The sequence below is a fragment of the Budorcas taxicolor genome, chromosome 14, assembly GCF_023091745.1.
Source record: "Budorcas taxicolor isolate Tak-1 chromosome 14, Takin1.1, whole genome shotgun sequence".
Lineage (NCBI taxonomy): Eukaryota > Metazoa > Chordata > Mammalia > Artiodactyla > Bovidae > Budorcas > Budorcas taxicolor.
Window position 1 is genome coordinate 16,459,781 of NC_068923.1, and position 23,617 is coordinate 16,483,397.

A 23,617-nucleotide genomic window follows, 5' to 3' on the forward strand; every position below is an offset into this window, starting at 1 on the left:
ATCTGTGAAATGGGGGTACCAGTGTTCCCTGCCTCTTAGGGGTATTGGGACGACCAGATGAGATTGTGAGTTCACAGCACGTGTTTTGGTTCCAGAAGTGTGAGGAACTCTGTGTGGTTGGTGGTGAGCACCAGTGATATAGCAGTCCCCTAAAACTCACAGAACTGAAGAACCTTTTCCATCTAAACATGACTTTGTATCTCAATCTCTATGATTTTTAATAATTTTCATGTGACTGAGTTTTGAAAGCTCTGCTATTAAATAAGTTCATGGGTGGAGGTGGAGGTAGTTGGGCTTCCTTGTATTACAGAACAAAGGTGAAGCCAGCTTAAAATTTTAAATAGCCTCACGTTTGTTTCTTTAGGACATTTTCAAAGTGTATATTTTGAGGCTCTTTTCTGTAATCAGAAATTGTTCTAGCCTTTAACATGGGTCAGCAGACTACCCCACTGCCTGTTTTCTGTTGATGAAAATTCATTTTATTGTGTGAACTTACCCCTTCCCTTGTGTTTATTCATGACTAGGTCCCCCTACACAGTCGAACCTAAGTGGTCCAGTTACTTTGTGGCTCAAAAAGATTAAAAAATTACTCTGTGGGAATTCCCTGGCAGTCCAGTGGTTAGGACCTGGCATGTTCAATCCCTGGTCAGAGAACTAAGATCCCACAAGCTTTCTTCCATTCATGAGTTGTTTTTTCACTTTCTTAACCTAGTTATTTATAATGCGAAAGTTTTTAATTCTGACCAAGTTCAATTTATCTTTTTTCCATTTGTTGACTAGTTTTTGGTGTCCATTGCCTAACCCAGGGTCACAAAGGGCTTCCCTTGTGGCTCAGTTGGTAAAGAATCCACTTGCAAAAAACAAACAAACAAAAAAAAAGAATCCACTTGCAACACAGGAGACCTGGGTTCAGTCCCTGGGTCAGGAAGATCCCCTGGAGCAGGGAAAGGCTACTCACTCCAGTGTTCTGGCCTGGAGAACTCCATGGACTGTTTAGTCCATGGGGTCACAAAGAGTCGCATGTGATTAAGTGACTTTCACTTTCACTTTAGGGTCACAAAGATTTACCCCTGAGCCTTCTTCTTCAAAGAGTTCTGTCGTTTTAGCTCTTAGGTTTAGAGATATGATCCATTAGAATGAATTTCTGTGTATGTTGTGTGGACAGGATCCAGCTTCATTTTCACTTGTGGTATCCTGATGTCCAGCATTATTTGTTGAGACTGTTACCCCAATGAAATGTCTTCACACCCTGTATCATTCTTTCCAGCTAAGCTCTTAGAGAAAATTGTTTTTTCTATTCTTTTTAACAAAAGGCAGATTCACCAAAACAATCAAAACACTATTCATATGATGCTCTGTTGATCTGTCTACAGCCCAGCAGACCTGGTTATCCCAGTCCGAGGTCCAGTGAAGGATTTTACCCCAGCCCACAGCACATGGTACAGACCAACCACTACCAGGTATGTATCCGCTGCAGGTGCAAGGTGTGTTCCTTTGTTCTTCACGTTCAGAGTGGGGCAGTAACACTATGCTGATACTGATAAATCAACACGTGTGTCTTCATCAAACAGGAACAATTCTCTGTCAAGCGCAGGTTTCCACACCTTGATACGGACAGTGATAAGGCATTTCCCGCAGGCATTTTTGCCTTGAAAGGCTCATTTGATCCTTTCACGTGGTTGGGAGTTACATAGAAAAACTGCCTTAGATGGTTGGAAATCTGTTTGCTGTGAAAATTCCTAAAAGTTCTCTGGCAGTAATATATCCCTTCTGACTGAAACATAGTAACTGATAATAGCATTTCATGTTTAGTAAAATATTTTTTGATTAAAATATTCAAATAAACTGTGAGAGCTGTCTATATAAGTTATTTAAAAGTTTACTGTGTGTCATCAGTATGGAATTCTGGTATAAATCAGCGCATAGAGAGCTTCACTGAGAGGTGTGTTGATGTTTGGAAATACAGACTTGACTGCACTTTATCTCATTAAAAAGTAGCTGACAGTCCTGCCATCCAGAAGCAGCCTGATGAGTTAGGGAAGCAAACTCTGATTCCTTTCTCTCTTCTTCTTTTGACTGAGCAAGAACTGTACAGAGAAACGCCTCCTACTTCCTTTCTGCCTTGCCATTTTTCTCCACATCCAACTAAACGCTCTTTCTCTGCCCGCACCATCACTGTCAGACTGTGCAGCCGTGTCTTTCCCACCACCTCCCTGGTTCATGAGAGGACAGGCCTGCGGGGGTCTTGTTTCTTCTTCGCTGGGGGCGTCACGGTGAGCTGGGCAGGAAGGGGCCTATAGAGCGACAGCTTAGCCGTGTTTCTGGCCTCCTGTTGCTTCTGCATCTGAGGATGGTCTGCACTCAGCATTGTAATAAGTGTGCAAAGTAGAGAATGTGTGCTTTCCTAGTGTACATTTGCACTGGCTGTCTAAGCTAACAGATGACCTTTCTCAAGGCCATAGTTGAGAGTCCATTTCCTTGCTTTACTGGCTTCTAGAGGTGCCTGCACTCCTGACTCATGACCCCCATTCTTCCATCTTCCAAACTCCAGTATCTCTCTGGCCCTTCTTCAGTAGTCACACCCCCTTTTCTTTTCCCTGCTGCTTCCCACTTGCATTTTAGGGACCTTATGATCTCCTTGGGTCCACTGGGATAGTCCAGAGCAACCTCCCCATCCCAGGAGTCCTGACTTATAATCACGTCTGTGCAATCCCTTTGCCGAGCAGTGTTCACAGGTCCCAGGGATCAGGCCTTGGACATCTTTGGAGAGCCGTTTCTCTGCTGCCACACTGTCCTCTGCAGTCTTAGTTACTTCCTGTCACCTGGAAGCCGGACTGTGCAGAAGCCACACTGTGTCAGAGCGTGACCTAGCCACTTCGCTCATCCGCAGGTCTCTGGCTACCCTGGCCCACATGGAGTCACAGCCATGGCTGGCAGCATCTACCCAGGTCAGGCATCTCTCTTGGACCAAACAGATTCGTGGAATCACAGACCACAGGAGATAACCATGTGGCAGCCCAGCGTGGAGGTAAATTGGATATCCTTGGGCTTTGCCTTGTTAATTGATGAGGCTGTACCCAAGGCACCTTTCATTCTGAATCCTAAGATTTCTTGGTTTAGATGACCTGATTCTAAGATCAGATGCTCTCTGGGTCTGTGAATCTTTTTAACTAAAAGATAAAGAGATGCTACCATCATTAGTCCGTTCATTTGAAAACCAGAGCCCTACATGAGGCCAGTGGACAGACAGAGCCTCCAGCTCAGCTGCCCGTGTTAATTTTTACCAAGTTTTCCTGGTGAAACCAAGAACCATTCCTGTGATATTGAAAAACACTTCTTTGAATCCAAGAACGTCTGTTGTTGTCTGCTATTCGTGGTCTTTTCCTTGGAGTAAACATGCCTTACACTCCATAACATGCATGTGTCACAGTTAACCCTCCTCCCGTTGTTTTACTTCCAGATCGTTTCCACTTTTTTTTTTTGCTCTGTTTAGTGATGCATTCTTTGCACACATCTTGAATTACTTCTTTAAACATATCCCTGCAAGAGAACAGTTGTATACCTGTTAAAGTTGTGTCACCCATGTTAACTGGAAGCCCAAGGAAAAGCGGCTCCCACAAGCAGAGCTTACGAGAGCCTATTTCTACCACCCTTGCTGCTCTGCTCAATTTTTTTTGGAAAGACACACAGAAAAAAAGTAAGAGCACCATACGTGGACTCCTGAGAGTGACCCTCCTCAACCCCACCCCCCCTCCACCCAGGACTCGGCGGCGCTGGACCTGCGCGGCCTCGGGCAGGCGCTGCCCACGCACCTGATGGAGGAGCGGCTGATCCGGCAGCAGCAGGAGATGGAGGAGGACCAGCGCTGGCTGGAGAAGGAGGAGAGGTTTCTGGTAACTGACACACACTGGGTGCTTCCGCTCCTCGAGCCCCGGGGCACCCGCTGTCCCGCCAGATGGCGGCAGGGTTCATCTTGTCCAGAGCAGGAGCGTTGGCTCCCTCAGACTTGTAGTAGTGGGTTGTTTGCTTTTCCCAACTGACTTTTCCCGGATAAATTTCTAGGACGTCAGCGGTGGCATTGTGGGCTCAGACACAGAACCATTTCTGTGGCTTTGCATGGCTGCCGTGCTCATACAGAAACGACTCCCACTGAAGTGGCCGCTTGCCCACAAGACACTGCCTCTTGCCACTACAGGCCGGTGGCTAGATGGGCAGGCCCCAGGCTTGCCTTCCTGGGTCCTTGAGTTCACGGTCTGAGGGGCAGAGCCCTCTGCCCACACGCCTCTGGGGTTCCTGGCAGGAAGTGTCTTCTTGGGACAGCTGTTGCTGATAGCCCCTCAGAAGTCCCTGGGGACAGAGGAGTGGTGACAGCGGTCTCTGCGTGTCACAGGGTCCTCAGTCTCCCAAGCCCTCCCCCGTCAGCCCTCCTTCCTGAAATAGTGGAAGGGAAGGATGGCTGGATGGAGCAGGACTCAGGGAGCCTTCACACAGCCCCACACCCAGGGGGCCAGGGCTGGTCCCTTGGGCCATAAACATCCCCCGGGGCCTCTTGTCACCCTCTGTGCTGAGGGACCGGACACCATTGGTGAGGGGTACAGCCATGTTCAGGACTCTGGGAGTCCTTCAGGCACAGAAACAGTTCAATCAACAGCCAGTGGTTTACAAGACAGATAGCCTGTTTTCCCTCATTGACTTGTATTTTAAAAGTGACTGTCACACACTCTCCAGATTAGGCTGAACGCCTTGCAGTACCGGTGTCTGGTCTGCAGCTGCTCCTGGGGGTTGAGGAAGGCCAAGGCTGTGAGCTGCTCTGAGTGCAGGGAGCTGGGGATGCTCTGTGGAGCTGGGTGCCTGTGGTGCCCGGGTGCACACAGATTGGGGTTTCAAGGTGGACAGGCCCGGGAGGCCTCGCGAAGAGCTGGTCTGTGGGGAAACTGACCGCCTAAGCCCAACTCCGCTGTCTGAGTGATGGCAGGTGTCCAGAATCAAGGCTGGAGACTCTGCCGGCTATCAGCTGTTGGGCTTGTTCCTTCTGAGATAACTTACATACCACAGACACAGAGATCCTAGGTGTGCAGTTGGATGAGTTTTGATGAATGTGTGAGTCCATACAACCTACTCTCCGGATGTAGAACTTTCCTGTCACTCCAGTAACCTCCAACTCGTGTTAATGAATTGTGTAACCTACGCCACGGGGTTCTAGTCAGTGCCGTGTCCTGTGACAGGCGTGGTGTCCCTGTCCCCCGAACTCATGACATTTCCGTCGTTTGTTCCTGACCCTTATTCCTCCCGTACAGCTTCGTAATCTCCTCTAAGTCCACCTCTTCCCTCGTTAAATCACTGCCTGTTCATTCAGTTTCCCTCACTGACAGCTTGGTGTCTCATTCTCATTAACTGTTGTTGTAGTCACTCAGTCGTGTCCAGCTCTTTGTGACCCCATGGACTGTAGCCTGCCAGGCTCCTCTGTCTGTGGGATTCTCCAGGTGAGAATACATTTCCTTCTCCAGGGGATCTTCCCGACCCAGGGATCGAACCTGGGTTTCCCACATTGCAGGCAGATTCTTTACCATCTGAGTCATTCTTAGTTATTGTTTTTATATATGAATATGCATTAAATTTTAGGAAATTACCTTGTATACAACAATATTTATCACATGAAATCTTTTTGACTGATTTCCTTGGCCTATCTGAATACACCGTTGTCACTTTTTAAAAACATTTTTTCCCTTCATTTTCAGTTATGTATCTTATATTGCCCCTGAAGCATCTCTTGCCAACTTTGGTATTAAATAAGTTCTTGCCTGCTTTTCTTGTTTTTATTTTTAAAGTTAATGTCTATAATAGTTTATTAAGTATACTGTTGGCTTTATATTTCAAAAAATAACTTTTTAAAACCTTTTAAAAGGTTTAACATGATGAAGTGTGTGAAGCATTTTGCTTAGTTTTATGCTGGAATCACATTCCAGAGAGGAGTCCCCAGTAAGTCATGGCTGACATCCTTTTAAGGTCCTGGTTTATCTTGTTCATGATGTTTCATTGGGGTTTCCTGTTGATCTTCATAAGCAAGAATGGTTTATCATTGTCATTGTTATGGTTTCAAGATCAAAACAGTGTTGGTGCCATGAGACAAGTTGACTAACCGCTGCCGCATCAGGTTTGGGTCAGGTAGCCAGGGTCGGGGCGGGGGAGCCGAGAGCAAGCGAGCCGTCATTCTGGGTGACTGGTGGACGAAGCGCAGCCCCACCGACTGGGGAGCAAGGTGAGGAGGTGGGGGAGTGAATGCCACGCCTGGCCTCTCTGCAGTCCTGTCCCCTCCCAGCTGTGTCTTCTGCCCCAGCTGTGGTGACGTTTCTAAAACTCGGCTCTGATCCTGTCCTTCTCTGACTCAGACTCTGCCAGTGGCCGCCACCGGCTGACCACCCGGGGCCCTCCATCCTTCCTGCCGTCCGGGCCTACCCCCCAGGTCAGCCCCCGATAGTGGCAGAGAGGACAGAGCCCAGGGAGGCGTGCGGGGCCGGCCTAGCGGCTGAAGAGCGTTCCAGGGCAAGGGCACACAGTGCACGAACCCAGACTCCGGGGTCAGCCGGGTGAGGGCTTAGAGTCCTAGTTGTCGTGACCCACATAACTGTTTACCGCTTTATGCTTTAATGTATTCATCTGTGAAGTAGTTATAATGTCCTCTGTAAAGGGCGAGAGCACTTTTCTGTTGGGTGGAATTGAGGATTAAATGTGTAACCTGTAAACAGTAGGGGCATGGGGAGTACACCGTTAGTCTCTCCAAGGCCTTCTCTCTCTCTCTATCAGCCGGGAGGCAGTGCTGCTGAGAGTCTGGACTGTGCACCTCAGCCAGAATACCTGCGAGCCGCTCCCAACCTTTTTTTTTTTTCTTCTAAACCATTATAGACCTGATACTCTAGTAAAATAAAAAGCAGTTGCTAGAAAAAAGGAAAAATTTTTAAAGATATAGAAACTTTTATTATGAGCTCCAAAAGACCTAAAAATTACTATTTAGATTGCTCTAGAAATTTCCAAAGATGCTCGTCCTCTGCTTCTGTCTCATAACGCCTTGGTACCAACAAGTCTTTTCTGACCCGCCCTGGTCCTTGGGCTGTGCTGGGTGCAGAGCTGCCACGCCATTCGGGAGGTCAGCTTGCATCCTGGTGGAGTCACCTTCTTCTTTGAAAACTTAACGTTGATTTGTCAGTAGTGATTCCCAGATTTTTTTCTAATAGATCAGAATCAGCAGCTGTTTATCGAAGCATCCAATTTTAGGCCCCTACCTCGTTGTGTGATGTGACTTTTTTTCGAGCACTTTGGAGAGTGGTGCATCCCTCAGGTCCCTCTCCCTCTGTCGGCACACATTTGTCAGGGTGGCAGGCTCTTGCCTGGAGCACAGGGCCGCGACCTACAGTGGGATCTTGGTGGCGTGTCCCCACCTCCTTCTCTGATGTCATGAGCCCGTGCAGTTTCTGAGATGGCTCCACGGCGATGAAAGCTGTTCTGCAAACTGGCAAGAGAGAGCCATCAGCCTTGACTGGTACCTCAGTGCGCTGGGCGGTCCTGCTTTCCTCTTGGGTGCTGCTTTCAAGGAGAGAAGCTTTGCTCCCTGTTTATTTTGCTTGCTGTGCGCACAGTCATTCTCTAATGCAGGGCTGTGTTGAAGGCAGGGTTTTAACTTTAAAATGAGAACGTTTTGAGTATATAAAGGCCACTTTGTGTTCTGAGAAAGGAAATGAATGTTGGAGCTGTTTTCCCCCTCGTGGCAGAGTCAGCTAGCGGGAGTGAAAGATAAGCGTCAGGATGGGGTCAGAGGGTCTCAGACGGGACTCTGCTCCCAGCCAGGCCACAGCCCTCCGAGTTTCCTCCATGGTCCAGGTCTGAAGACAGGGTGGTGCACGGGGAGAGGACTTCAAGTTGGAAGCCTTCCTTCAGCACATATTTGCTAAACATCTCATATGTGCCCATTTCTGTGCCAGTTCAGTTCAGTTGTGTCCAACTCTTTGCATCCCCATGGACTGCAGCACGCCAGGCTTCCCTGTCCATCACCAACTGCCAGAACTTGCTCAGACTGATGTCCATCAAGTCGGTGATGCCATCCAACCATGTCATCCTCTGTCGTCCCCTTCTCCTCCTGCCCTCAATCTTTCCCAGCATCCGGATCTTTTCCAAGGAGTCAGTTCTTCACATCAGGTGGCTAAAGTATTAGAGTTTCAGCTTCAACATCAGTCCTTCCAATGAATATTCAGGACTGATTTCCTTTAAGATTGACTGGTTGAATCTCTTTGCAGTCCAAGGGACTCTCAAGAGTCTTTTTCAACACCACAGTTCAAAAGCATCAATTCTTCAGTGCTCAGCTTTCATTGTAGTTCAACTCTCACATCCATACATGACTACTGGAAAAACCATTTCTGTGCCAGGCACTTACTTAATCCTTGTAATAATCATATGGGTGAGGAATTGGATCAGGAGAGGTGAAGCCCCTTGTCCACGGCAGCTTAGCACCTCTGTGGCAAGAAGAAACAGGCATTATGCCATGTAGGGAAGGGGCGGGGGAGTCCCAACAGGTAGCACTTCGCTTGTTGACTGGCTGCGGGTTTTCAGTGAAGTCCAGCGGTGCTGAGGCACAGGGCCTCATGGACAGAGGCAGGCGCGGGACAGAGAGGCAGCCTGGTGGCTGACACGTACAGCTTTTCACGTGTTCAAACCCTGTGGCTCTTAGAAACATGTGCCCAGGAAGTGCTCAGGAATTTAGTCAAAGGTTTGTACACAGAGCTGTTCACCCAGAGCCTGCTCATGCAGGTGAAATTTTGAAAACGGCCCAAATGTTCACCAAACGGCAGGTGAGCCATTTGTTGTGCTTCACGCATGCGTGGCGGTCTCAGTGCTTTGCCAGCGTTACCCGGCTTAATCTTGACGAGGCTTGGGGTGGTACGCAGCGAGTGGTGTCACCTACCACCCGTGCTACAGATGAAGAGGTTGGGGCACAGGTCTCACAGCTCGTGAGGGCAGGGGCCTGACCCAAGTCCCACACCCTACGTACCTGCATTGCTCTGCTTTGGTGGCATTTTCTACCCTGAGGACAGTGGAGGGTGAGTACTTTTTTCCTTTTGAGAATGAACTTGCACATCAGATGGCTAGTGCCAGCCCCCCGGGCTGCCTCCACCTTGTTCGGTGTGTGACAGCATTCACGCTCTGGAATACTGTGCGACATCATCCCATGTTTGCCTGTTTCCATGGTGTGGTGCCATAGGTAGGCTACGGAATTATATGAGATGGTTTTACTTTTGAAAACACGTTGAAGTAAAGTGAGGGACAAGCTCATTCCTCCGTCGCCACCTCTAACAGGCGCTTGTGGCTAGTGTCCTCAGCGCCCGGCCCTCATCAGGACGTTCTTTCCCTCACAAGAGTAGTTTTTCTTGTGTTGCTGCTGCCAAGTCACTTCAGTCGTGTCCGACTCTGTGTGACCCCATAGACGGCAGCCCACCAGGCTTCCCCGTCCCTGGGATTCTCCAGGCAAGAACACTGGAGTGGGTTGCCATTTTCCTGTGTGATCTCTGCCAAATACAGGGTTTCTGAAAGAGACGGTTCACTGGCGGAGACCAAGAAATGAGTGGTCAGCCTGGAGAGGGCAAGGGGAATGTACCCTGGGATGGGCTTTGGCCAGTGTGTCTGGCACGGAGAGGCAGGTGTTGGTGTGGCTGCCTGTGGGCTCTGTGAAACCCGCACCATTGTGGGGCAGGCTGGGGCCACTGCCTGGTGTTGTTTTCATGAGGAGGAAGCCCACCAAGCTCCACACCTTGACAGCATGCTGCCTACTTTGTTTAGTCTTCTGTTAGTGAAATTTGCCCACTCTTATTAAGTCGAGATTCCTCTGTCTGGTTTTGAATTCTGGATGCACCATGGGAGGGGGGTACCCGTCATCGGACCATTTGCTGGTTTGGCCACACACCCAAGTAGGAGTAAGCCTCCACCTGCTGGGAAGACAGCATCGGTGCCTGCTCCCAGGGCAGGGGTTTCTCAGGAAAGAGAGCGTGCTGCTAGGAAGAGAGGTGAGGCCCATCTTCGTGTGTCACGTGGGGCAGGGCACAGGCCAGTTCTGCTAGCTGTGCATGCGTGCGGAGAAGGGGCCTCTGCTGGGCCCGCTGACCTGCACTTGTCACCTCTGGGCTTTGAGAGTGTTTCTGAAACTGTGGAACTTTCGCCTCTTCAAGATGCTTAGTACAGAAATACATCAGTGGTTTTCAAGCCAAGAATGAAACTGTATGGTTTGCTCTTGTTTCTCCAGAAACCTGATGTGCGGCTCTCTCGAGGCAGCATTGACAGGGAGGACGGAGGTCCTCAGGCCCCGGTAAGCAGCTCACATCCTCGTCAGGACCTGGACCTCTTTGTGTCATGGGATGTCCATACTTTTTAGTATTTGTCGTACAGAACACAATAACTCGTTCCATAACTGAAACCGGCATTCCAGCCAAGGTTATTAAAACATACAGTACACAAAATTTCTCCCCCATTACTAACATGGTCTTTTCAGTAGTAAGCTGAAATATTGAAACACGTACAAGCTGTCGTCCAGCCGCATTTGTATGCTCTCATTTCATGTTTTATAAACGTTTCCACACTCACAGAAAATTTGTTCAAGCAGATTTTTCTCCTGGATGTTGTAGGAGAAAATGCCTGAAATTCTCTTTGAAGACCTAGCTTCTTATTATTCTAAATACATTTAAAGCCTGCTAGAAATATTCCCTGTTCTTTAGGTGAGAGTAGTTAAAATTATTTTATTAGGATTTCCATCAATGGATATCTGGTTAAAATAAATTAAGAAAAAAATAATAAAAAAAGAAAAAACTTAAATTGCCAGTAAAAAAGGGAAACTGCCACTTGCTGGGTAATGGACTTAAGGAGATACATTTCCACCCTAATAAGGCTCCTGGGTAGATATAAACCACTTCATTTCTAGACACACATGCCTGCCTACATACATATGTACATACATACGTTAAAACATACATACATGAGAGCAGGTTGTCAGCCAGCTCCAGGATGCATAGCTTTCCATAGTCTGTGCTATAAAATCCAGCTCCCCTAAGACCTGGCCCCTGGAAGACGTGGCCAGTCACCAGCACGTGAGGGTCTGGCCTTTCCCATCACCTTTCCCATCACACACACACATGTGTGCACACATACACACATGTGAGGGTCTGGCCTTGCCCATCACCTTTCCCATCACACACACATGTGTGCACACATACACACATGTGAGGGTCTGGCCTTTCCCATCACCTTTCCCATCACACACATACACGTGCACACGCACACACGTGAGGGTCTGGCCTTTCCCATCACCTTTCCCATCACACACGCACACACGTGCACACGCACACACGTGAGGTTCTGGCCTTTCCTATCACCTTTCCCATCACACACACACACGTGCACACATACGCACATGTGAGGGTCTGGCCTTTCCCATCACACACACGCGTGCACACGCACACACATGAGGGTCTGGCCTTTCCCATCACCTTTCCCATCACCTTTCCCATCACACACACGCGTGCACACACACACATGTGAGGGTCTGGCCTTTCCCATCACCTTTCCCATCATACACCTGCATGCCTGCACGCAGAAACACACACACACACACACACACACTGGGCTCTACAGAGTGTTCGGTGTTCAAACATACACACACACACACACACACACACACACACACGCACACGGTGGGCTTTACGGACAGAGTGTTGGGCTTCTTTAGTCCATGTGTGCAGAATCACACGGTCCCCCATTTAATGTCTCCACACACAGTGCTCCTTCCTTATGCTGAAAAGATGCCATACGCCTGAAAGCGTTTTCCTCTAAGATCAGGAACATGACGAGGATGCTGACTTTGCTCACATTTATTCAACATGGTATTGGAAGTCCCAGCCACAGCAATCAGACAAGAAAAAGGAATAAAAGGAATTCAGATTAGTAAAACTGTCACTGTTTGCAGATGACATGATACTATACATAGAAAATCCTAAAAATGCCACCAGAAAACTGTTAGAACTTATCAATGAATTCAGTAAAGTTACAGCATACAAAATTAACATACAGAAATCTGTTGCATTTCTATACACTAAGAATGAACTATCAGAAAGAGAAATTAGGGAAATAATCTCATTTACAACCACATCAAAAAGAATAAGATACCTAGGGATAAACTTAATGTAAGGAGACAAAAGACCTGTACTTTGAAAACTATAGGATGCTGATGGAAGAAACTGAAGACAACACAGATCCCCAAAAAGATCCATTGTGGATTTGGACTGGAAGAAGTAACGTTGCTAAAACGACCAGCGCAACCCCTGTCAAAATACTAATGGCATTTTTAACAGAAAATACATTTAAAATATGTGTGGAAATAAAAATGACCCTGAATAGCCAAAACAGTCTTGGGAAAGAACAGAGCTGAAGGAATCCCCCTTCTTGGCTTTAGACTGTACTGCAAAGCTGCAGTAATCAAAACAGTAAGGTCTTGGCACAAAAACAGACACATAGGTCAGTGGAACAGAATAGAGTACCCTGAGATAAACCCCCACACTGTGATCAATAGTCTTTGAAACAGGGAGTGTTCAGCGACCTGGTGGGAGCCGCTGTGGTCCTGGGTAAGGAGCAGTTGTGTCTGTGTGTGCTGTCTCATGGTCCTTGTGTTTTAAAGAAGTGGGTCTCTGCTCAGTAAAAAGTAAAGCACCTTAAAATACTTGTATTTTAACCAGTTTATTGTTTTAGAGTAAGCAAGGCAAGTCTCTTCAAAAGTAGGGTAGGGTTCTGAACATAGTTGTTTTCATTCAGTCAGCCTAGGATAGGCGGCTCTGATCGCAGCTGTAGGCACGACAGCCTAGACGAGGGCTAGTCGTCTGTGCGCCTGCCTGGGGTGCTCTGGCTTCCTGGCTTGGCCTGTGGCTAGTGCAGATCAGAGGGGGTGTCACCCCAGGTCCTTCAGGCGATAGTGACAATGTAGACGTCCCAGTGCTGCGAAGCCTCTTCTCGCTGCTGTCCCCAGTGGCTCCCCTTCTTGTAATGGGGGTGGGGTGGCGGCGCATCCAGACGCAGGCACAGATTTCACACTCCTGTGAGCCAACTGGAGACGTCTGTGGACATAATTTCTTTAAAGAAATTCTGGAATTGTGACGGCCCTGACCCCACACCCCCTGGGTGTTCTGTGCTTATTAGCCTAAGCGCCCGCCCCGCCCGAGGCCGTGCAGGCAGCCCCCTCCCCTGTCTCGTTGGCTTTTGAGCCCAGTGTTTCGCGCAGGTGTCCTGGGCGGGGCGGCTGTTGCCTTGTGATGCGCCCTACTGCACTGACCCCGTGTCTTTTTTCCCCACAGACTGGAAACCAGCACATATATCAGCCTGTGGGCAAACCAGGTAAGTTAAGAAATGGATTCCGGCACATCACGCAGTTTGTGTAATTTGGAGGGAGTGTAGTTTCTTAGCTTTGGAATGCCTCGTGATGTGTTCACGCTTCTCCCGCTGCAGACCACAGCATGTGTGATGTTTACCAAATTCAGCCCATGCCCAGAGTACTGGAAAACAGCAGTTACGGCTCTAATGCACCAGAAATGCCCCGCCCCCACCCCCGCAGGGTGCCCTCTCTGAGACTAGCGCCTGTTGTAATAACTCCGTTTATTTGGGAGTCGTTTCCATCCTTTCCATTAACAGACGTTACTCAACGGGGCTTATTCCTTTACCAGATCCTGCAGCGCCACCAAAGAAGCCGCCACGTCCCGGAGCCCCCGGGCACCTGGGCAGCCTGGCCAGCCTCGGCAGCCCCGGGGACAGTTACAACGAGGGCATCAAGGTGAGCGCCTTCCATCCCAGGTGACGGCCCTGCAGTGATGTGCGGTGGGGCGGGCGGGCTCCTCCGTCGGCTCCAGACCCCACTTGGAGTCAGGACCAGCCTTACTGGGAGCTCTTTGCCTGTGTTCTCTCACGTGATAGTCCAGGGCCTCAGTCAGATCCTATCTGAAGAGAGTTTTCTAATCAGACGGGATGTTTCTTTGAGGTGAAGTGCTAGGACACCTTCTGATGATACAGGTGGGTTGAGCCCGACGCCTGGGGGACCAAGACCTTGAGCAGGCGCAGTGTCTCCCAGTCCGGCCTCGTGGCTGGGGCAGGGGTGCAGGTTTCGACCCTCCCCTTGCGGCCGCAACTGGGTGTGCCCAGCAGCATGTGCTGGGCTCCAGCTGCCCCTGCTGTGTGCGCACTCAAGGGGAGGGCACCTCCACTCCTCATTAGGCCAGTTCTCTCAGAATATGTCTCTAAAATCAAGATGGTGTGTGGATTTGATTGGTATTTTTTTCTTTTTCATGGTGCCTAGAAAAAGGTACATGATAGAACCCAGTAGCTGTGATCAGTACTGAGAAGCTGTGTTTCATTGACAGCCACCATTTATTGAGTGCCAGCTGCTGTGGCAGAACCTGCCCCTGTGTAGTTTAAAGCTCACATCAGCCTCACGGGATTGGTGGTCTTACTGTTTTTCTCAGCTTTCACATGAGACACCCCAGTTCCCAGAGGTTAAAGGGCATTTCAAAGGTACAGCTTCCCTGTAGCTGACCCAGCATTTAGCCGCAGACCTGGCTTTCCGTCCACATGCTGTGTGCTGCCCCTTCAGGTTCACACTGGAAGCCAAGGGGCTGATTCCTCATAGAGGCAGGAGAGTCAGAGAGGTTGTCCAGGCAGAGAAAATGTCATGTCCAGGCACGCATCAGCCTGCAGCCCAGAGGCCGCTCTCTGAGACCAGCCTGGCCCCTGCAGGGGCAGCACAGAGGTTAGCACGGGCCCAGAGGCACCCCTGTCCAAGAGCAGGTCACCAGCTCCCAGAAACCAGAGTGCTCGTCTTGGGGACGGCGTGGGGCTTGGCTTTCCCAGCTGCCAGGCCTCCGGGCCTGTGACTCTGCTAGCAGCACAGAGGAGCAGAAGAGGACAAACCCTTTCCTGATGTGGTTTCTTCACATACATTTTAAAAATGAAGAGAGAAATTGGGTTAGTGACATTTTTTCATTTTCATAAGCAAAACAAGAAATTCTCAAAATGGTCTGTATTGCGGTGAAAAGCCAACTTTAAAAGTAGATCAGATACCAGCTTAGACCTCTGACCTGTGTTCATTTTTAACATGTGGACTAACATATGAATAAATACAATGGGGAAATACCCTTGTTACAGGGTATATATAGGATATTGAACAAGTAGAAGTCTTTGTGGAAAGAGTGTGCTTACTTAAAATACACTCTGATTGATAAGTGTGAAGTATTTATCTCTATTATCAAATCCAGTCTGAAAGAAGCGCTCTCTTTAATACAGAAACGCTTACCTTTACCTGGTATAATTGGTATTCATCCAAATAATAGCCAGAAACCAGTCTCAGTTTCTGCTTGGTGGCTTTACATTTCGGCTCTGAACTACCCAAGTCTTCCAGGACGACCCCTCCCACCACGAGTGGTTGGATTACCTGTGTCTCTGTGGGTTGGTGGTGTGTCCTAACCTTCTGCCAGGGGCCTCCAAGTGGTCAAGCTCCAGAAAACAGGAGGCCAGTGTCAGCTGTCTGCAAAGCAAGCTGGTGCTTTGGGAGGGTCCCCGGGAGTGGCCCCTGGCAGCGTGGTGCTACCCTCACAAGAGCTGGCAAAGGATGAACACAGAAGAAAGAGCTTCAGACAGGACAGACCACCCTCTCCTCCGGGAGTCCAGTTGTGGTTCCTTGTCGGAGCCCCGGCCGCCACACCTGAGGAAGCCCCCCTCTCCACACTGATTGATGCCCTTTGAGCCGGCTCTCCCGCCACATTCAGCATCTCAGTGCCAGTGCCTCTGCTCTCAGAAGTGATGCTGTTAGTAACAACTTCCCCCTTTCCAGCACACACAGCGTGGAGGATTGGACCTCAGAATTTAGGATTCCGCGAAATTTCTATACCAAAGGATATAGAATTCAGACAATTCTAAAGAAAAGTCAAGAAACCCATATTTCTCTCAGTTAACTTTGTCGGTCATATTACAGTAGAATAGCTTTAAAACTATAGAGAAAAGAAAACATTAAATAAAATTTCTAGGCTTAAAATAAAGGAAGAACCCAGCCATAAGAACTGGTTCAAATGAGGGGTATTTTTTTGTTCGTTTGTTTTTAAATGAAGCTCCTGGTATCTTTAAATACAGCCCCCAGCCAGGCATCTCTGTCACAGCGGGATGGCTGGGTTGAAGCCCGTTTCCAAGGATGTCGGGTGTTGGGGGCCACTCAGGGACTGAGGGTGTGCCGTTCCTCCTGAACCTCAGGAGTCCAGTGGGCAGTGTTGTGTGAACACAGCATAGATAGGCCTCCTTCCTTTATAAAAGAGCCTGGTTCTATGGATCCTTGCACGGCTGCTGGATTGTCACGCTCGGGCTTTGCATGTTGTTTTCCTCATTCATTCATGGAAACAAGCATGGTGCATGGCAGACCCCTGCTGAATACGCGGGTGCCCTGAACAGACCGCCCGGCGGCTACGCTTGGCTGGCCAGCGAGCCAAGCCAACAGGCGGAAACCTGCTCCTCTTGTTCTGCTCGTGTGTTTTTATGGGGGTTTTGTCTGCTACCTTTATTAATACTGTTTTTCTTTTTTCCCTTTCTCTGACAAATTCCTCTAACTTGTCCTCACCTTCCGTTCGACAATAGCCATGGAGGGTAAGCACATGGTGTCTGTGTGTCTGTCCAGCTCTCCGTCACACCCTGCTCTGCACGCACAGCTGGACCAGGAGGCAGGGAGCCCAGGGAGGACACGTTTGGTTGGTTTCTCCCCAGGGCAGCACGTGTGTTTGCCGCAGAGGGGGCCACGAGCGTCTGTGCCGTGGTGGAGCACTCCTGTCACTTTCTGTCCCAGGGCTCAGAGATGGCCCCCAGAGTTTGAGGCTGAGCGCTGGCAGCAGGTCCACAAGGACAAGTGCTGCTGCTGTGCCTGGGTCTTGTCAGGATAGAGGCATGCTGTCCTTTCATGCCTGGGCGGCCAGTTGGACTTGTTAACGCACTGGCGGTTGCTCTGGGGCCTCGGTGCAGCCTTCAGGGCTCAGGTTGTCTTGGGTAGCACTTGCTGAAGCCTGTGTGCCCAGGCCCTGCGGTAGGCACCTTCACATGTGTTCCTTCATTTCACCCCATCTCGACTGTGGGTGAGGGAGCAGGGCCTCCCGCACAGAGCAGCACCCGCGCAGCCCCCGCTGCAGCAGCGCCCAGCACACAGAGGGTGTCCGTTTAAAGAGGACTTGCACTTGTCCACTTGTTACACCATGAGTCCTCAGAGAGGCGTGGGGTTCCTGGGTTTTTCCTCTTCTGTTGAATGATTTTGGGGGTTTAGAGTTGTGAATCACCTCTCTGAATGAAGCGGGCCTTCGAGTACAGCACGTGCGATTCCCTCTCATTTCCTTTAACTGAGCTCAGAGTTAGAAAAAGTTGTGCCTTAGTCATTTGTCACTTGGATGAACTGCTTTCCGTCATCCTCAGACTGAAGTGTGTCCCCTAAGACAAGACCCCTTAAGTGATCCACTCTGATCTCTCTTAAAGACCCTTCCTAGCCGCGTTGCGGTGATATGTCGCCATCTGCTGGACGAGGGAAAGATAACCGGCTTCTGTATTGGCAGCTTCAGCCTCAGGAGATCAGCCCCCCTCCCACTGCCAACCTGGACCGGTCCAACGACAGGGTGTATGAGAACGTGACGGGCCTGGTGAGAGCGGTCATCGAAATGTCCAGCAAGATCCAGCCCGCCCCGCCAGAGGAGTACGTCCCCATGGTGAAGGTAAGCTGAGCCCCGTCATGCACATGGCCTCGGGTCCCCACGCCCCTCAGGCCCGTCCATCCCGCCGCTTCAGAAGGCCTGCGCCTCCCAGTGACCACTGCCGTTCCCGACCTCGGTCCCAGAGTGTCCTGTGCAGGAGAGCCATCAACGGTGGCGGCTGGTTCAGGTGGTCTCGGGTGAGAACAGCTGCAGGAGACCGCCAACAGTCTGGTGCCGCCAGGGCAGGGGAGGCAGTTATGTTTGAAAGGGCAGGCAGGGTCTCCCTGGGTTGTAGCACCCCGGGGAGACCCTGCCTGCAGCTCTGCAGGGCGTTCACCCAGAAGCGGAACTGCTTGACTACGTGGTCATCCTGTTTCCGATTTGTCTTTTCAACAGGATTATTCCTTTTTCTGTAGAGTTGCAGGAATGAACAACCTTTTTAGTGTACCAGTGAGCCATCTCTGGAACAGCTGTTTTTAAACCCCAGTGTGGAATAGCTGCTCGGAAGCCATGCTATTTTGTGGACAGCCCAGTTAATCCATTCTGGTTGAGTTTGCAGCCTACTCCCATAGCAACTGTAACCAAAGTTCTTAAGGGTCAACTTGCAGGAACCACAGGCATTTTTTTTTCTAAATACTAATAAACTCAACTGTATACAAAAGCAGTCAGGATTTTGTACATAATAAAACTTTTCAGGGTGACTTTACAGAAGCTGCTTTTTTAACTATATGATACTTTTTGTCAGTTGATCAAGTGGTAATAAGCACCTTGTCCTTACTGGTCTTATCCATGCTGCAGGCATAACTTAGCACCTGAGTCCTTACATAGTTGACCCCCATGGCGTCATACCATTTTTAATTACACTTGGTCCCTTTAAACCCTGAGTGACCAGGGGAGGGCTGTTGTGCCCCGTGTGCATAGTGGACGAAGCCCCAGGGTCAGCGTGGGCCCCAGAGCTGGTGCCACCTGGCGTTTGCTCCCACATGTAGCAACAGCCACAGCCTTCCCAGCTGCCCCTTGAGGCTGCGGAAAACACCAGAGAGAGAAGAGAGTCTCTATGCACACGCAGCCCGCTTTCCCTGCCTGATCCCCTGTTCCCCGGACAGGAGAGCAGTGGGTGTCCAGAGATCTGAATCTGCCTCATAACGAGATCAGGCTCAGGACTGTGGAAAAGAAATACAGAAATTTCCCCCAAAGTAGTGAAAAGGAAATGAAAGTCCTGTCGCTGGAAGGAGACACTGTCATGGCTGGCATGGAGCTGCCTGGTGTGCGTCCTAACGCTGGTGTGGTCTCCTGTCTGTTAGGAAGTCGGCCTGGCCCTGAGGACGCTGTTGGCCACGGTGGATGAGACCATTCCTGTCCTGCCCGCCAGCACCCACCGAGAGGTAGGGCCTCATCCAGGGGGCAGTGTGTGGGCCCTGGGGGCTGCGGTGACTGCTCTGCTGGGTGTGACCTTCTGGCCAGCGCCCCAGTCAGGGACTCTGAGGACCAGCCGTCCACCCTGGGGCCCGCGTGGGGTGAATGGTGCCCGTGCCCTGAAGAACAGGGCGTCCTGAGGGCAGGTGGGAGCATGGGTGTGGGACTGCGGGCCCCGTGGAGTCCTCGGGAGCATGGACGGAGCAGCGGGCTGGGTTGAGAGAGGCCTCCTGCTCGCTTCCTTGAGTTCCTCTGTGAGCAACCCCGAATTCCCACTGAAAGCAGTGCTATGAAAACCTGTGACCAGTAAGTAAGTTTAGCGTCTGCAGCCCATACCTGGCCCTGCTCACTTCCCTCGCCTCGCCACCCCTGTCTCCTGCGTCCACTTTGCTGCTTTCTCCCTGGTGGCCCATGGTCTGTCCTGCAGCCCAGCAGGCCTTGCTTTTGTTTTCTTAGTTTTTTTTTCTTTACTTTTTATTTTGAAGTGATTTCAGACTTATAGAAAGTTTCCAGAACAGCACCATGAGTTTTCAGGTCCCCCCCGCCCCAGTCTGCCGCCTGCCCCATTGGGCCATGTTTGCAGTCTCTCTGTGTCTGCTCACCAGCATCTGCATCTCCGGTGCCCCCTGGGAGGGGCTGTGCTTGTCATGCCCCTGCCTGTGGTGTTTCCGCTCGGGGCTGTTCTCTTACTCGGCACAGTCACCACGACTGGGGTTTCACACCGACTGGCAGGGTCATGTTCCGGCTTCTCCCTCTGGTGGGCTACAGCCCAGGGCTCACGGGGCCCCTGACACCAGCGTGTCTCTGTGCTTCTTCTGGGCCAGCTGCTCAGGCGCTCGCTGTCCCCCACGATGGGACCAGGCCACGAGGCTCTGGGTCCCCCCTCCCCGCTGCATCCCCTCGGGAGGCCGTGTCCTGGGCAGCCCGCCCAGCCAGTGTCGGGACACGCGGAGCAGCTGGGCATAGCTTCTGCGCGGGTCTTCTGTATGTGACATCAATTCCCTTGCACGACACCACTTAACGTCATTTTGGAAAATGGTTCTGCCTGGTTGTCACCGTGTAGCTTTATGTTTCTCTCCAGTTAGGAGATTAGTGCCTTTGTCTGCTTTATTAGAACTTAAATTGGTTTTCTACAATTAACAATTTGGCACCAGAATGAGGAAACTCCAGGTACCAGAAGTGAGGAAACAGTAGCCCGCCAGGCTCCTCTGTCCATGGGAATTCTCCAGGCAAGAATATTGGACTGGGTGGCCATTCCCTTCTCCCGGGGATCTTCCCCATCCAGGGATTGAACCGAGTCTCCTGCATTGCAAGCAGATTCTTTACCGACTGAGCATGACCAGGTCTGACCGCAGCCGTAGCTGCCAGGCCTGCCACAGCCCCGCCCTGTCGCTGGCTCTCCTGCGCACGGCTCCCTGCCTCCTGCTCTCCTGCTTCCTCCCGCCTTCTCACCCGTCTCCCTGGCCGGGTCCCTCTGGACCCAGTGTTAGCATTTCTCTACTTCTCCTGCCAGGGGTCCCGGAGGCCACCCCAAGTCCTCACTCCCTGGTGAGGACCCCAGATTTCAGAACCAACCTCCCTCCGGCCTCCCTTGCCACCCCCTGCAGCTCTTCTCTGCTGCCCTGAGTGTGACCACCCCAAGGTGCCCCCCAGTGTTCACAGACACATTTTCTCCACCGCAGTTCTCTCAACACCTACAGGTCGCGATGTTTCAGGGCCGCCCCCCTGCTGTCAGTGGCCCTCACCCTGAGCCCTGGGCACCGGCTCTCTGCGGGAGTCTACCCCTACCGCACGTTCTTCCTGCGGTTGTCAGTGGGACCAGTGTGTACCCACCACCCTGCCCAGCATGAACCACACATGTACACATACACGCACGCACGCACAGTTTGCTGTCACTTTTCAGGTTAGGCCTTGCTTCTCCATCATCATGGCCTCGCCCCTCTTCCCTGAGGGACCACAGCCTCTCTCAGCTGCTTGCGCTGCCTCCAAGCTCTCCCCACCTCGGTTCAGTCCCTTCACATACCAGCGCCCCTTCTGGGTTATGGCATTCCCCTTCCTGAAACCCCTCGGGCCTCCCCCTGCTGCGTTTCACAGGAGCACGGTGAGCGGGGGGCCCATGAGGCCCTTCACGGTGGAAGCCAGCGAGCGGGTGAGGTCCCGGCCAGCTGTTGGGGCGTGCCCCCCGTGGCATCTCTGTTGCTCTTCAGAGCTGTGACCTGCTCTTCTCCGGGTCCGTCTCTGTGGGGTAGTTTCTCTGATCATCTCTGTGTCTACAGCTCCGGGGGCCTTGTACACAGAAGTGCTCGCTGACTGTTTAAAGAGCAGGTAGATAGATCACAGCGACCCCCACTTCGCCCTCTGATCTGTTTGGAAGGGTCTGGAGTTGACATCCAAGTGGGGCGGGGCCTCCTGACACCCTTGAACCACCTTCCGTGTAGCGAAGGAAGGTCCTGCGGCAGGTGCAGTAGAGGCATGCAGGCCTAGAGGTAGAGACCCAGTTCTGTCTTCTTTCCAGGGAAGAGAGTCTCTTTCTTAGGAGGCAGCTAAGAAGAGCGCCTAAGACCCCTGAGCAGTGACCACAGGCAGCTTTCCTGACCCTCTTGTCCTTGCAGATCGAGATGGCCCAGAAGCTGCTGAACTCCGACCTGGGGGAGCTCATCAACAAGATGAAACTGGCCCAGCAGTACGTCATGACCAGCCTGCAGCAGGAGTACAAGAAACAGATGCTGACGGCTGCTCACGCGCTGGCCGTGGACGCCAAGAACCTGCTCGACGTCATCGACCAGGCCAGACTGAAAGCCCTGGGGCAGCCGAGGCCGCACTGAGCGCGGCCCACCCCCGCCCCACCCGCCTCGAGGCCCAGCGCCAACGTTTTGACTGACGGCTGCTTGGAAATCTCACATAAGTTTAACTGTGTTTTGATTTGGGTTGTTTTTGTTTCGGCTCTTTAATCATGGTGTTCAGAAAAGTCCGGGATCCACAGTGTGGCGTTTTTCTGAGAGTAAAAGCCGTACGTGAGAAGCTCTTAAAGAATGATGAAGGACAGGCTGCGCTTCTGTCAGGATATGCTTTCGTGGAAATGGCCAAGGCGGTGACGTGCTGATTCCTGAACTGGCCAGACCTTGCTTTGGAAGAAGAGGAGGAAGCGGAGGGTTCCAGGAACCACGGGGCTGAGAATCCCTTTGCCAACCGCAGACTTGCGATCCAGACTGGAATTTTTGTCGTCAGAACACTCTTCAGTTGCAATATGCTAATACCACTTTACAGAGGAAGAATATAAAAGCTATATTTTGAAGACTTGAGTCATTTCAGAAAAAAAAAAAACTACAACCCTCTCCTCCTTCCTGCCTTTTACTTTCATGTGGGTGTGTGAAACATTTGGTTGGAAACTAGCTGTAGAACACACTAAAAACTTTTGTCTTTTTTCACCAGAATAATGTGCCAGTTTTTTGTAGCGATGTTATTTCTCTCGGAAGCAGAAATGCTTTGTACCAGAGCACCTCCAAACTGCATTGAGAAGAAGTTCTGGAACCATCCCTGTTTTCCATTTTTATATAATTTATAAAGAAAGATTAAAGCCATGTTGACTATTTTACAGCCACTGGAGTTAACTAACCCTTCATTGTGTCTGTCTTCCCAGGAGAGAATTGGGCGAAACAGATTTGGTTTTCCTTTGATGTCCAGTTTTACCATCCATTCTGTTAAATAATTTTGAAAAATACACCCTCCCTTTAGTTTGTTGGGGGATATAAATTATTCTCAGGAAGAATATAATGAACTGTACAGTTACTTTGACCTATTAAAAAGGTGTTGCCAGTAAAGTTCTTGGCGTAATATCCTTTCTTTTGGTTCTGTTCCTTTAGATCATTTGAAATTTCTCAAGATAACTTGTCAGATCAAGTAATATATAGACAAGCTCCCCAAAATTACTCATCTTACTCTCTGTCCTCTTGACAAGTCAAGAACACCACTCAGAAGAACTGCCCAGCCTAAGTCAAGCTTTCCCTCCATCTTCACGGTGAAATGGGAAATCAAGCTCTGCAGGCGCGCCGTGCTTGCTACCTGGTTAGCAGAGTCGGGAGCCTTGCTCTCTTAAGGAGACCATCAGCATGAGGCCCCAGGCCCAGCCTCATCTCCTGGAGCCTGTGGGCCGCCAGACTGGGGTTTGTACCGCCAGGGACCCTGAGGGGGAAGGCAGAGCCCAGCTCCCAGTGCAGGGACCCGAAGGCCGGGGCGCAGCCCCTCCCTCTGGGCCTCCGCACCTGGAAGGAAGGTCGGGGATGTTGCCCTCCCAAGTCTTTGTTGGGATCTTGAGTCCCCGCGTCCTCATCTTTAAGCTGGTGATTGTAAGGTTGAATACAACACTCTGGGGTGGTCAGTGAGCTGCCCTGCCTGCATCTTGGGTTCAGCTGCGGGGCTGT

General features: G+C 50.7%; 1 protein-coding gene across 11 annotated transcripts in view; it reads left to right on the forward strand.

Moving 5' to 3' along the window:
* The window catches only part of PTK2 (protein tyrosine kinase 2), a 191,322-nt gene extending 168,316 nt beyond the window's left edge, over nucleotides 1-23,006 (forward strand). For 8 of the 11 annotated variants that reach the window (XM_052651609.1, XM_052651607.1, XM_052651612.1 and 5 more), the window contains 9 exons: nucleotides 1,374-1,460; nucleotides 2,891-3,028; nucleotides 3,762-3,893; nucleotides 10,286-10,348; nucleotides 13,377-13,416; nucleotides 13,743-13,849; nucleotides 17,646-17,801; nucleotides 19,085-19,165; nucleotides 21,809-23,006. In XM_052651609.1, the coding sequence (XP_052507569.1) occupies nucleotides 1,374-1,460; nucleotides 2,891-3,028; nucleotides 3,762-3,893; nucleotides 10,286-10,348; nucleotides 13,377-13,416; nucleotides 13,743-13,849; nucleotides 17,646-17,801; nucleotides 19,085-19,165; nucleotides 21,809-22,021 (1,017 nt within the window). In that variant the 3' untranslated portion in view covers nucleotides 22,022-23,006. The remainder of the gene's footprint in view (nucleotides 1-1,373; nucleotides 1,461-2,890; nucleotides 3,029-3,761; nucleotides 3,894-10,285; nucleotides 10,349-13,376; nucleotides 13,417-13,742; nucleotides 13,850-17,645; nucleotides 17,802-19,084; nucleotides 19,166-21,808) is intronic. The other 3 variants (XM_052651614.1, XM_052651615.1, XM_052651616.1) reach the window with 2 other exon arrangements.
* Nucleotides 23,007-23,617: the final 611 nt, after the last annotated feature.